At 40.6% G+C, this 13,790-nt stretch overlaps 1 protein-coding gene across 1 annotated transcript in view; it reads left to right on the top strand.

The window, feature by feature from the left end:
- The window catches only part of HECW1 (HECT, C2 and WW domain containing E3 ubiquitin protein ligase 1), a 257,418-nt gene that overhangs the window by 90,071 nt on the left and 153,557 nt on the right, over nucleotides 1-13,790 (top strand). Inside the window, exon 5 of the mRNA XM_068972905.1 lies at nucleotides 830-999. Within this exon, the coding sequence (XP_068829006.1) occupies nucleotides 830-999 (170 nt within the window). The remainder of the gene's footprint in view (nucleotides 1-829; nucleotides 1,000-13,790) is intronic.

The raw sequence follows: 13,790 nt of genomic DNA, 5'->3' as shown, positions 1-13,790 counted from the left end.
AATTTTACACGATCAGATACTTTGAATTACAGGGAATGGCTCCGTTTTCCAAGGCTTTCCTTCTGACAGCATGATCTCTCCTCAGAACTCTCCTCACTGAAGTACATTAGCTCCATGGAGGCCATGATTTTCTTCTTTCCTCCAATGCCCCTGCTCTTCACTCTTTTAATCTTCATCTTTCTCTTTTTTCCCCTAATTCTCTCTTTCCTTACTCAGTGAAGATCCTATTTACTGTGAGACTAGAGCCCTTGTTTTTCTGTCTCCACTTGGAAGAATTTTCACCTAGACCCACTGAATTTTCCAAGATGGGTTTCCTCCCTCAGCGTGCACCCAGGTTTCCTGAGGTAACCCTCAGCCTCATCCCAACCAGCCTGAGGAGCACCAGAAGTCCAAACCAGAAAAGGTCAACAGTCCTCTCTTGAAAAGCATAGTGACCACAATGCCAGTATGGATTTATTACAGGCAGTTCTTACCAAACCAATTTAATATGCATCAGTAAATGTTCCATGTAATGGGTTCTGGAGACACATCAGTCCATATTTTGTAATGAGGTGAAAAATGGTTCAAGATTGAACATTTTTTCCGTGTTTCAGATGGACTCTTCTCCTTGTATAAAACCTCATATAATCTTTTGGGCCTTCCCTGATGGCTCAGACAGTAAACAATCTGCCTGCAATGCGGGAGACCCAGGCTTGATCCCTGAGTCAGGAAGATCCCCTAGAGAAAGGAATGGCTACCCACTCCAGTATTCTTGCCTGGAGAATTCCACGGACAGATAATCTTTAACCTTGCTAAAACACATAAAATTGAAATATCCTCTATTTTATAGATTTCCAGGCCATGGGGTTGAAGAAAGGGATGTTTTTCAACCCAGACCCTTACCTGAAGATTTCTATTCAGCCTGGGAAGCACAGCATCTTTCCTGCCCTCCCCCACCACGGACAGGAGAGGCGATCCAAAATCATTGGCAACACTGTGAACCCCATCTGGCAGGCTGAGGTAAGTGCCCGGGCCCTGAAAAAGGGGCTTAAGTGACAAAGCAAAGTGACTGACCATGGTGCCCATGTGCTATGCCCTCCCTTTTTGGAGCCCCAAACTCTTCTGCTAAGTTCATGGTTCTCTTGGTCCTAGAAGGGGGCCATCTTCTCTTTGAGTTGTAACTCCTAGGGATTTTTTTTTTAAGTGGGTGAAGTGAATTTTTTTATATTTATTTTATTTTAATTTTTATTGGAGTATAGTTGATTTATAGTGTTGTGTTATAGCAAAGTGAATCAAGCATATAGCAAGAATATAGCAAAGTGAATCAGTTATACATATATCCACTCTTTTTTAGATTCTTTTTCCCTACAGGCCATTAGAGTATTGAGTAGAGTTCCCTGTGGTAAACAGTAAGTCCTTATTAGTTATCTATCTTATGACTCAGACAGTAAAGTGTCTGCCTACAATGCGGGAGACCCAGGTTCTATCCCTCGGTCGGGAATATCCCCTGGAGAAGGAAATGGCAACCCACTCCAGTATTCATGCCTGGAAAATCCCATAGACTGAGGAGCCTGGTGGGCTACAGTCCATGGGGTCGCAAAGAGTGAGATACGACTGAGCGACTTCACTTTCACTTTCCGTGTGTATATGTCAGTCCCAATCTCCCAGTTTATCCCTCTTCCCTTACCCCCTGGTAACCATAAATTTGTTTTCTTTTTTTTTTTTTTCTTTTTTTTTTTTTTATTAAATTTTAAAATCTTTAATTCTTACATGTATTCCCAAACATGAAACCCCCTCCCACCTCCCTCCCCATAACATCTCTGAGAGAGGGAGAGGGCGGGATGATTTGGGAGAATGGCATTCTATCATGTATACTATCATGTAAGAATTGAATCGCCAGTCTATGTCTGACGCAGGATACAGCATGCTTGGGGCTGGTGCATGGGCATAAATTTGTTTTCTATGTCTATGACTCTGCTTCTGTTTTGTAGATAAGCTCATTCATCCACATTGCTGCAAATGCCTTTCTTTCTTTCTTTTTTATGGCTGAGTAATACTATATTTTATGCATGTAACATATTTTCTTTATTCATTCCTCTGTTAATGGGCATTTAAGTTGTTTCCATGTCTTGGTGGGTACTGGAACCAGTCCCCCAACATACAAGGGGACAACTGTAATAGCTTCTTCATCTGATTCTGAGCCTGCACCTGCAAGCAGAACACTCTCTCTCTGCCTTTCTGTGGGAGCAGGAAGAAACACGTTCTCACACACTTCCCACACGTGTGGCCCTTAAGTGAGAGTGACAAATTTAAACTGTGTGGACCAGTTCCAGAGATTCTGACACTGTCAGGTTTCTGGGACAGGTAAAACAATAAGCCCTAGAATAACACTAGGGTTGCATACTATTTGATTTAAATAGATATAAATTTAAATAGATTTAAATCATTCACACCATCTTCCTGGTTTGGTTGGTGCTAGGCAACTTGCTGGAGCTTTGAATAGTTTGATGAATAGTCTGATGAAGGTGATTTTCTTCTCCTACATGTGTCTCCTCCACCAGCTGGGAACAAGGAGGTTCCTCAACAAAGCCTCATCTGGCTCAGCCTCACAGTGACTTAAGTCTTGTCCGAGAGAACTAGCAGAAAGTTGTCACCCCCCTTGACTGCCTAGCTCCCTTCTTAAGCTTGAGGGGATAATCTGCAAACTGCGTGGTTTAAGGAACAGGGAGGCTTAGGACATGAAAGTGCTGCAATATAATGTAGGAGTTAAAAGTATAGCTTTGCAGTGACACAGACCTTGGTTCAAATCCCAGCTTGGCCAGTTATTAGCTGTGTAACTTTGAGAAATCAGTTATCCTCAATCTGAGCATCAGATTATCCTTATCAGGCTGGTGCTGATGGACCTAGGCACTCACTTTGGGCAGTATTCTTTTATTCTTCAAAGTAGATCGTCTCTGATGCAGAACTTTCAAGCATCCTTGACAAGAAAGTATAGATATCTGGGGACAAAGATTTTTCATTTTCTGCTTCTTAGGCTTAATTAGGCTTTATAGGGGCTTCCCAAGTGGCGCAGTGGTAAAGAATCCACCTGCCAACATAGGAGACTCAAGAGACTTGGGTTTGAGTCTGGGGTTGGGAAGATCCTCTGAAGCTGGAAATGGCAACCCACTCCAGTATTCTTGCCTGGAAAATTCCATGGACAGAGGAACCCGGTAGGCTACAATCCATGGGGTTGCAAAGAGTAGAACATGTCTGAGCACCACACATGCTTTGTAGAAGGTGACCATAAGGGAAACAGAGTTGTATTTGAACTTCTTACTACTTTGGTTATCAATAGACTGAAAGCACTCATAGTGCCACTAGCATAGAGTCATGAATCTTAAATAATTTGTTCCTACATTCCTGGCTATTTTTGGCAGTTGTTTATGGACTTCTCACTGCATTCCTGGGAATACAAGATGCCACAGAAATTTATGGCACACGAAAAGAAAAAAGCCTCTTTCTTCTGAAGAACTTTAGAGAAGCTTGTACTAAGACCTTTAGTTATAAAGGTATTATCTCAAAGAGCATTTATAAAATCCAGCACCATCAGAATATGTTTTGGCTAAAAATGTCAACTAGATTCACTTTAGGTTCTGAAACAATTTCTGAATCTTTAGTTCAGATTTATTTTGCTCTGCAAGGACATAGCAAACTCTCTCTCTTCCTCTGCTCTTGACCTACTCAGGTCTTTCCAGCATGCTGTGGCGAAGGTTTGCATCCCAAAATAAGTTCTACCACGTGTCTCCCTCACAAGGCTCAGACTGAGCTTGTTTCACTTGCTTTCTCAAGTTAACCAGAAGAGTAACTGGCTGAGCTGTGATTTAAAACAATGTGGTTTGTGTTACTGCAAAGCTGTATTTTCAAAGCCCCTAAATGATCCTAGAGTGCCCAATGCTCAAATGTGGATGTCTCAGCCCTAGTGGAGAACGTTTGAGGCCTTCGATGACCCAGCATTTTTTACCACTTGTGTCAGTTAGGGATGCCGCTGGCTCTGAACTAGAGAAAGCCTGGCCAGCTGTGATATTTCTTACAAACAGGAAGTCCAGAGGGAGGTGTGCAGGCAGTGCAACTACTGAGCACAGCCCTCAGGGACCCGAGCTTCCTGGGTATTCCTACTATACCTCAGCAGATGGCTCTCCTCTTCCTGTCTGAGAACAAACCCAAGTTCCAGGTAGGAACAAAGCAAAAAGAAAGAAAGAAACTTTCTTCTTGAAAGGCTATTAACTGTCACAGTACCTCACCTGTTTGGGAAGATCTGATGTTTCACTTCCCCGACTCCAACAGGGAGGGCAGGGAAAGAGGCAGTGAACATGGGTGCTGAATAAATGGGTTTATAGTGTCCACAATGTGCTTCAGTGGTACTTCCACCACCTTTCACCTTCAACACTATACTGAAGTCACTCTCAGTGGCTGCTTTCACGTGGCTGCATAAATTGTGTCTTTGCTTACATCTGCCTAAAATGTACATCCTCAACTAATGCATCAGTGACTCCTGCTTATCCATAGATTCTCAGCTAAAATACCACCTCCTCCCTAGTACCCTCTCCTAGGCCTCAGAAAGAAAGTGCTCCATCCTCTGCTCCTTTATCCAGACTTCTACCAGAGTATCTTTTATTTGCACAGCTGTCTTCCTCATGAGACTCTGAGCTCCTCAAGGAAAGAAATCCTGTCCAATTTATCTTGATACCTCCAATTCCCAGAGCCTAATCCTGGTAGTTTCTATAGGGCTCACTATGCCAAGCCATGTTCTAAATGTTTTATACAATTAACTCATTTCATCCTCATAACAACCCTCTAAGATATATACTATTGTTATCCCCATTGAAAGATGAAGAAACCAAGACACAGAGAAGTTAAGTGATTTTCCTAAGATCATACAGCTGATAAATGACAGAACCAGAATTTGAACCAGTTCAGAGCCTGATATTGATCAGTTTTGTGCATAGGTGGTTGTGAATAAATTCTGGAGAAAGTATCTATAGCTTGTATCAGATACTCAGAATGACCATTACACATCCTCTTATTTTAGGTGAAAAAAAATCAGTTGACATTGACAGCATTGAGTGATAAGGCCAAAGTCAATTATCAAAAGCTTAAATTGTTCTTTCCAGCTAATTGTATGAATGCCTACTTCTGGAGAATAAGTTTAAAGGATAAATGATTTTTTTAATATGGGGAAAGCAAGGTGAAGTTCTCATGGTTGATTATTGATTCATTTAAGAAATATTTATTGTGCATCTACTCTGTAATAGAAGTTGAAGTGGCAGGAAGGACACCAAAATGATTGATAGATAAGACCCCAAAGGCACATGGAAGGAAACAATACAGTGAAATAAATGTCCTAATCAAGGTGTGGACAGAATGCTGCAAAGCTCTGAGGGGAGACCTCACAGAGGGTGCACTCTTGGACTTGGGTCTTGACAAGTGGTAGGACATTTTGGGGGAGAGGGAGGCCATTCCAAGTGCATATGCAAAGGTACCAAGGCATCCACAGACATGTAGGGGACAGTTCAGAAATGTCTCATGGGTGTAGCTTGTGGCGTGCATGGATGTGAGATGGCAACTGAGCTGGATTTACTTTAATCACATACATTGCATGGTTTCCTGATTTCCTTGTAAGTGAAAGCCAGTGTTAGCATCTGGGTCTTACATTGCAACCCATGGTGAGTGAAATGAAGATTCCTTGCTCCTACTGGATTTATGCAAGCCAGTAAATCTCTATGCAAGAAGGTAGATGAGGACCAAGTGTCCTACTTTCTGTATTTGCTGATTAACATTCCAGCGATGTTCAGTGAGAAATAATTGATGTTGTTTGCAGTTAAGAGCAAGAATACCCTTTAACATGTAGTTTAAATGCTAAATTTATTTCTATGATTAATGTTTCATTAAAGTCTTATGTGATTTTTTCAAATTTATGCAAGTTCAAACTTGAAACATATTTTTGCTGATTAAAACATGCTAGCTAAATCTTAGAAAAATTAAAGTTATAATCAGAATTTTTAAATGAGGGAAAATGGAAAGAAATAGATATTAAATGTAATACAGACTAAAAAAATTAAAAAGAAGACTTCCAAGTTGACTGATTTATCTCTTTTTTTATTATTACTGTAATAGAAACTTTTTTTCACCCTGGGAACACTCTTCTTGATTTTAGGTCTTTTTACTTTCCAGGATAGATATAATGAGCATTTATAAGATTATAACTTCACAGGAAGTTAAACAGAAACAGCAGCAACTAATGAGTTTTGGGTTATCTGTTCAGCATGCTATATACAGAGTGTACTTCTACCTCTAAATAAAACAGGGAATTCCTAAAATTGGAGTCTCAGAAATATTAAGCAGGTTGAGCAGATATTAAAATTGGGCCTGGGGCCCTGGTGTATATTCATCTCTACCCAGTCTCTGCTTCTCTCAGAGCTGGGTTAATTAATCCCCTTACTACTCCAGTCTGATCACAAGATTAGAGGATTAGAAGCCAAGTAACCTGAAGGCTTCCCTGGTGGTTCAGATGGTAAAGTGTCTGCCTACAATGTGGGAGACCCGGGTTTGATCCCTGGGTCGGGAAGATCCTCTGGAGAAGGAAATGGCAACCCACTCCAGTACTCTTGCCTGGAAAATCCCATGGACGGAGGAGCGTGGTAGGCTATAGTCCATGGGGTCACAAAGAGTCAGACACGACTGAGCTGCATCACTTTCACTTTCTTTCTTTTCAACCTGAAGGAAACACCGTCCCATAATATGATGTGTCTGATGGAGCAGAGCTGCCTTAGACTGCTGTGCTCCAGGAAGGCCTCTCTGAGTGCTGTCATGTGAACTGAGAAGCCAGACATACAAAGAACTGGTTGGATGTGCATCTCAGACAGAGGAAGCAGCCAGTGTGAAGTCTTGGGTGTAACGAGCTTGCATGTCTAAACAGCAGGAAGGTCACTGTGGCAGGAGGATGTCAAGTATGGAAGGGATAGGGTCAGGTATAAGATAAAGTGTGAGACAGAGGCAGGGAAGTGATTGGGATTTGATTGTAAATGTGGTAAGAAGCCACTGGAGGAGGGAAGCATCTGATTAAAATTTCATGAAAATTATCCTGCTTTTTATATGCAGAATGGATTATAAAGAGACTGAGATGAAAGCAGTTGATTTCGCTTCTGGCTCTCATGGAGCAGCATGTGACACAGTAACACAAAACAATGAGAAAACCCAGTTAAAAGACAAAAATTAAAAAGTGGCGATGACCTATGAGAATGGTTAAAACAACTAGAACTCATATGGTTAAGATCCTGGAGAGAAAGGAATTGCAAGTGAGCCAACTTTCTGCTACTACTTTTTAAAAGAAGAGTAAGGAAGGCAAAAGGAGAAGGCAATGGCACCCCACTCCAGTACTCTTGTCTGGAAAATCCCATGGACAGAGGAGCCTGGTAGGCTGCAGCCCACGGGGTCACTAAGAGTCAGACACGACTGAAATGACTTAGCAGCAGCAGCAAGGTAGGCAAAAAGCTACTGAAGGTTTAAGAGGAGTTTGATGTAATCTCATGGTACTGAAAAAACAAAGTAGGAGTTCTGGATCCTCCTAGGAGGAGGTGACCTAGAAAACCCCAGATTCTCAGGTGGACCTCTGGCTGGCTAAATATATGATCTGTATGTGCTCAGTTGCTCAGTCGTGTCTGATTCTTTGCAACTCTATGGACTGGGACCCACTAGGCACCTCTGTCATAGAGATTCTCCAGGCAGGAATACTGGAGTGGGTTGCCATGCCTCCCTCCAAGGGATCTTCCCAAGCCAGGGATTGAACCCAGGTCTCCCGCATTACAGATGGATTCTTCACTGACTGGGCCACTAGTGAAGCCCAAGAATACTGGAGAGGGTTGCCTATCCCTTCTCCAGGGGACCTTTCCGACCCAGGAACTGAACCGGGATCTCCAGCATTGCACACGTATTTTTTACCAGCTGAGCTACCAGGGAAGCCCATAAGTGTATGATCAGAGCCAACCTATGGTAGAAAACTTGAAGACAGCTCAAACAACTCAATCAGTCTCTGTTAAAAAAAAAAAAAAATCTGACCCCAGTAATTGATAAAAACAGACACATGGAGGCTTATTATTGGAGTTTTTTAAATGTAGATTTTAAATACTTTGTATATGTTTTCAAACTTAAAATGCTAGAAACTGAAGTCGCTCAGTCATGCCTGACTCTTTGCAACCCCATGGACTGTAGCCTATCAGGCTCCTCCGTCCATAGGATTTTCCAGGCAAGAGTGCTAGAGTGGATTGTCATTTCCTTCTCTAGGGGATCTTCGCGACCCAGGGATCGAACCCAGGTCTCCCGCATTGCAGGCAGACGCTTTACTGTCTGAGTTACCAGGGAAGCCCCTAAAAAGCTGCTGCTGCTGCTGCTAAGTCGCTTCAGTCGTGTCCGACTCTGTGCGACCCCACAGACAGCAGCCCACCAGGCTCCCCCATCTCTGGGATTCTCCAGGCAAGAACACTGGAGTGGGTTGCCATTTCCTTTTCCAACCTAAAAAGCTAGACATAGACAATAAAAAGATAAATGTAAAATGCTCACTACCTTGAAAATTAAGCAAAAAAGAACTCTTTAAAAATCTATGAGTCAAAGAAGGAATCACAAAAAAACTATTTTAAAAAATATTTTGAATTTATTAAGTTATAATGAGCATATGACATATCTAAACTTGCAGGTTGCAGCTAAATTAGAAAAGAGCTGAGTGTTCTGAGTTCACTTATGAATAAGCTACAAAATTAAGAGCAAATCAAACAAAAAGAGAGCAGAAGGAAGTATACTGTATAATGAAGATAAATGCAAAAATCACTGACTTAGAAGACAAATGCGTAATATAGAAAATTAACAAAAATCAAAATGTAATGTTCTTATATTTATTAAAAATAAGTGTATATTATAGTGTTTATGCTAATAAATTTGAATGGAAAATTCCTAGAGCAACATATCTTACTAAACTTACATGACAATAAATAGAAATGCTGAATAGTCTATTAAGGAACTTGAGTATGTAATTTAAAAACCTTTCCACAAGGAAATTTCTAAGACCAGAACTGTCACTGTTGAAATCTCCCAGACATTTAATGAAATAACAATAATCTTGTACAAATTCTTCCAAAGAAAAGAAATTTGTTTTATGAGGCAAACTTGTTTTATACACGGAGAAGGCAATGGCACCCCACTCCAGTACTCTTGCCTGGAAAATCCCATGGACGGAGGAGCCTGGTGGGCTGCCGTCTATGGGGTCGCACAGAGTCGGGCACAGCTGAAGTGACTTAGCATAGCATGTTTTATACAACCAACAAAACTTTGATACCAAAATCTTACAAGGTCAATACAAGAAAGGCAAATTTCATTCCTCTCTCATGAAAATCTGTGCAATTATCCTAAACAAAACATTGGCTAATTGAATCCAGAAACATAAAAAGGCTAATACTTTACCAAATTGTGTTTATTCTAAGAATACTAAAAGCTCAATTGATGTAGCAGTTTTTCTCTGGCACCAGTGTTGCCGTCATTTGCTGAACTCCAGCTGAACAAGAAAGGGAGTAACTAGCTCTCTCTGTTATGATTTGTACTTGCTTCCTACAGGCTTCCTACAGATCTGACAATGGTGAAACTCCCAGGAAGCAATTAGACACAAAACTTGTTCACTGGAGTGTGCCACCATTACCAGAAGCTCACATAATTTGTTAGTTTATGAACTTCCCTAGACTTCAAAAAGATCTGCAATTCCTGATCACTGCTGTTGATTTCTTGTTCAGAGTCATGAAGCTGTATGCTCTCCACCATGTGTAACAGTTATGCCAAATGATATCTAGTTAGGAAAACTGAATACGGATAATGTGCTTAAAATCTCCCATAATGGTATTTCATTATCTAACAAAACAACAAAAATCTTCCTTTTACTGGTAATTGTGAGTATCAGAATTTTTTTGTGAAGTATCTAACTGCAAATAGAAGAGCAGTGCATAGATGCAGAGTTTGGCATTATAACGGTTTTTTTTTTTTTGGTCTTATTTTTATCTTTATTAGGAAATAACTTTATACATAAATACAATTTATTACAAAAAGTGAAAAAACTGCATTTATTTAAAACTGTTTAAGTTATGACAGTTTTGTGTATTGGTAGACGCTCAATCATGTCCAACTCTTGTGACCCCATGGAGTGTAGCCCACCAGCCTCCTCTGTCCATGGGATTCTCCAGGCAAGAATACTGGAGTGGACAGCCATCTACTTCTTGAGGGAATCTTCCCAACCCAGGGACTGAACTCTGGTCTCCTGCATTGCAAGGCAGATTCTTTACCATGTGAGCCACCAAGGAAGCCCAGTGTGTTCTTTTTGCTGCAAGTACCATTCAGTTGTATGGCTATGCCACATATTGTTTATACACTCACCTGCTAATAGACATTCAGATTGTTTCCACATATTGACTATTGTGAACAAGCTGCTGTGGATATGCAGGTACAAGTCTTCTTTCTCTCAAGAAATACCTAGAAGTGGAATGGGTAGATCATTTTAGTGGGTGAAAACTGCCAAAAAGTTTTCAGTGTGGTTGCACCAGTTCATATTCCCACCAATAGTGTTTGAGAGTTCCAGTTATTCTGTGTCCTCATAAACGCTTGGTATTCTTTCTTAATTTTAGCTATTCTAATAGATGATAAATCGTAATGTAATGTGATTTTACTTTGCATTTCTGTGATGATTAATGGTATTGAGCATCTTTTCATCTGCTTATTGGCCATTTGTAGATTTTCTTTTGAGAGATATTTGGAGATATCTAACTTAGGTTTGAGAGTTCTTTATATACTCTGATTCAAGTTCTTTGCCACGTATCTATTTTATAAATATTTTCTCCCAGTCTGTGGCTTGCATTTTTATTAGTACTATATTTTAAATATGAAATGTTTTATATTTTTATGATGCCCAGTTTATCAGGTAATTTTTTCTTGATTCATGCTTTCTGCATTCTATCTAAATCTACCCAAGTTAACAAAGATAACTATTAAGTTTTCCTCTAGGAGTTCTATAGTTTTCATTCAGTTCAGTCTCTCAGTTGTGTCCAACTCTTTGTGACCCCATGGACTGCAGCACAACAGGCTTCCCTGTCCAGCACCAACTCCCAGAGCTTGTTCAAACTCATGTCCATTGAGTCAGGGATGTCATCTAACCATCTCATCATCTGTCATATCCCTTTTTCCTCCTGCCTTCAATCTTTCCCAGCATCTGGGTCTTTTCCAGAGTCAGTTCTTCACTTCAGGTGGTCAGAGCATTGGAGCTTCAGCCGGAGCATCAGTCACTCCAGTGAATATTCAGGACTGATTTCCTTTAGGGTTGACTGGTTGAATCTCCTTGCAGTCCAAGGGACTCTCAAGAGTCTTCTCCAACACCACAGTTCAAAAGCATCAATTCTTCAGCACTCTGTTTCTTTATGGTCCAACTCTCACATCCATACATGACTACCGGAAAAACCATAGCTTTGACTAGATGGACTTTGGTCATTAAAGTAATGTCTCTGCTTTTTAATATGCTGTCTAGGTTTGTCCTAGCTTTTCTTCCAAGGAGCAAGTGTCCTTTCATTTCATGGCTACAGTGACCATCTGCAGTGATTTTGGAGCCCAAGAAAATAGTCTGTCACTGTTTCCATTGATTCCCCATCTATTTGCCATGAAGTGATAGGACTGGATGCCATGATCTTAGTTTTTTGAATGTTGAGTTTTAAGCCAGCTTTTTCACTCTCCTCTTTCACTTTCATCAAGAGGTTCTTCATTTTCTCTTTGCTTTCTGCCCAAAGGGTGGTGTCATCTGCATATTTTAGGTTATAGATATTTCTCCCTGCAATCTTGATTCCAGCTTGTGTTTCATCCAGCCCAGCATTATGCATGATGTACTCTGCATATAAGTTAAAAACAGCCTAAACATACTCCTTTCCCAATTTTGAATCAGGCCATTGTTCCATGTCCCGTTCTAACTGCTGCTTCTTGACCTGCATACAGATTTCTCAGGAGGCAGGTTAGGTGGTCTGGTATTCCCATCTCTTTCAGAATTTTCCACAGTTTGTTGTGTTTCACACAGTCAAAAGCTTTGGTGTAGTCAATAAAGCAGAAGTAGATGTTTTTCTGGAATTCTCTTGCTTTTTCTGTGATCCAATGGATGTTGGCTTTTTTGATCTCTGGTTCTTCTGCCTTTTCTAACTCCAGCTTGAACATCTGGAAGTTCTCAGTTCACATACTGTTGACGTCTAGCTTGGAGAATTTTGAGCATTACTTCGCTAGTGTGTGCGATGAGTGCAATTGTGTGGTAGTTTGAATATCCTTTGGCATTTCCTTTCTTTGGGATTGGAATGAAAACTGACCTTTTCCAGTCCTGTGGCCATTGCTGAGTTTTCCAAATGTGCTGGCATATTGAGTGTAGCACTTTCACAGCATCATCTTTTAGGATTTGAAATAGCTCAACTGGAATTCTGTCACCTCTACTAGCTTTGTTCATAGTGATGCTTCCTACAACCCACTTGACTTTTCACTCTAGGATATCTGGCTCTAGGTAAGGATCACACCATCGTGGTTATCTAGGTCACTAAGATCTTTTTTGTAGAGTTGTTCTGTGTATTCTTGCCACCTCTTCTTAATATCTTCTGCTTCTGTTAGGTCCATACAATTTCTGTCCTTTATTGTGTCCATCTTTGCATGAAATATTCCCTTGGTATCTCTAATTTTCTTGAAGAGATCTCTAGTCTTTCCCATTCTATTGATTTCTTCTAGTCTTTGCACTGATCACTGAGGAAGGCTTTCTTATCTCTCCTTGTATTCTTTGGAACCCTGCATTCAGATGAGTATATCTTTCCTTTTCTCCTTTGCTTCTCACTTCTCTTCCTTTCTCAGCTATTTGTAAGGCCTCCTCAGACGACCATTTTGCCTTTTTGCATTTCTTTTTCATGGGAATGGTTTTGGTTACTGCCTCCTGTATAGTGTTACGAACATCCATCCATAGTTCTTCAGGCACTATCAGATCTAATCCCTTGAATCTATCTGTCACCACTACTGTATAATCATAATGGATTTGATTTAGTTCATAACTGAATGATCTAGTGGTTTTCCCTACTTTCTTCAATTTAAGTCTGAATTTGGCAATAAGGAGATCATGATCTAAGCCACAGTCAGCTCCCAGTCTTATTTTTGCTGACTGTATAGAGATTCTCCATCTTTGGCTTCAAAGAATATAATAAATCTGATTTTGGTATTGACCATCTGGTGATGTCCATATGTAGAGTCTTGTCTTGTGTTATTGGAAGAGGGTGCTTGCTATGACCAGTGTGTTCTCTTAGCAAAAGTCCATTAGCCTTTGCCCTGCTTCATTCTGTACTCCATGGTCAAACTTGCCTGTTATTCCAGGTATCTCTTGACTTCCTACTTTTGTATTCCAGTCTCCAATAACCTCAGATATGCAGATGACACCACCCGTATGGCAGAAAGTGAAGAGGAACTAAAAAGCCTCTTGATGAAAGTGAAAGAGGGGAGTGAAAAAGTTGGCTTAAAGCTCAACATTCAGAAAACAAAGATCATGGCATCTGGTCCCATCACTTCATGGGAAATAGATGGGGAAACAGTAGAAACAGTGTCAGACTTTATTTTGGGGGGCTCCAAAATCACTGCAGATGGTAACTGCAGCCATGAAATTAAAAGACGCTTACTCCTTGGAAGAAAAGTTATGCCCAACCTAGATAGTATATTCAAAAGCAGAGACATTACTTTGCCGACTA

Source organism: Capricornis sumatraensis, chromosome 5, assembly GCF_032405125.1.
Source record: "Capricornis sumatraensis isolate serow.1 chromosome 5, serow.2, whole genome shotgun sequence".
In the NCBI taxonomy this organism is placed as follows: domain Eukaryota; kingdom Metazoa; phylum Chordata; class Mammalia; order Artiodactyla; family Bovidae; genus Capricornis; species Capricornis sumatraensis.
The sequence above is the reverse complement of the archived record's forward strand: the minus strand, read 5'-3'. Positions and strand labels throughout refer to the sequence as shown.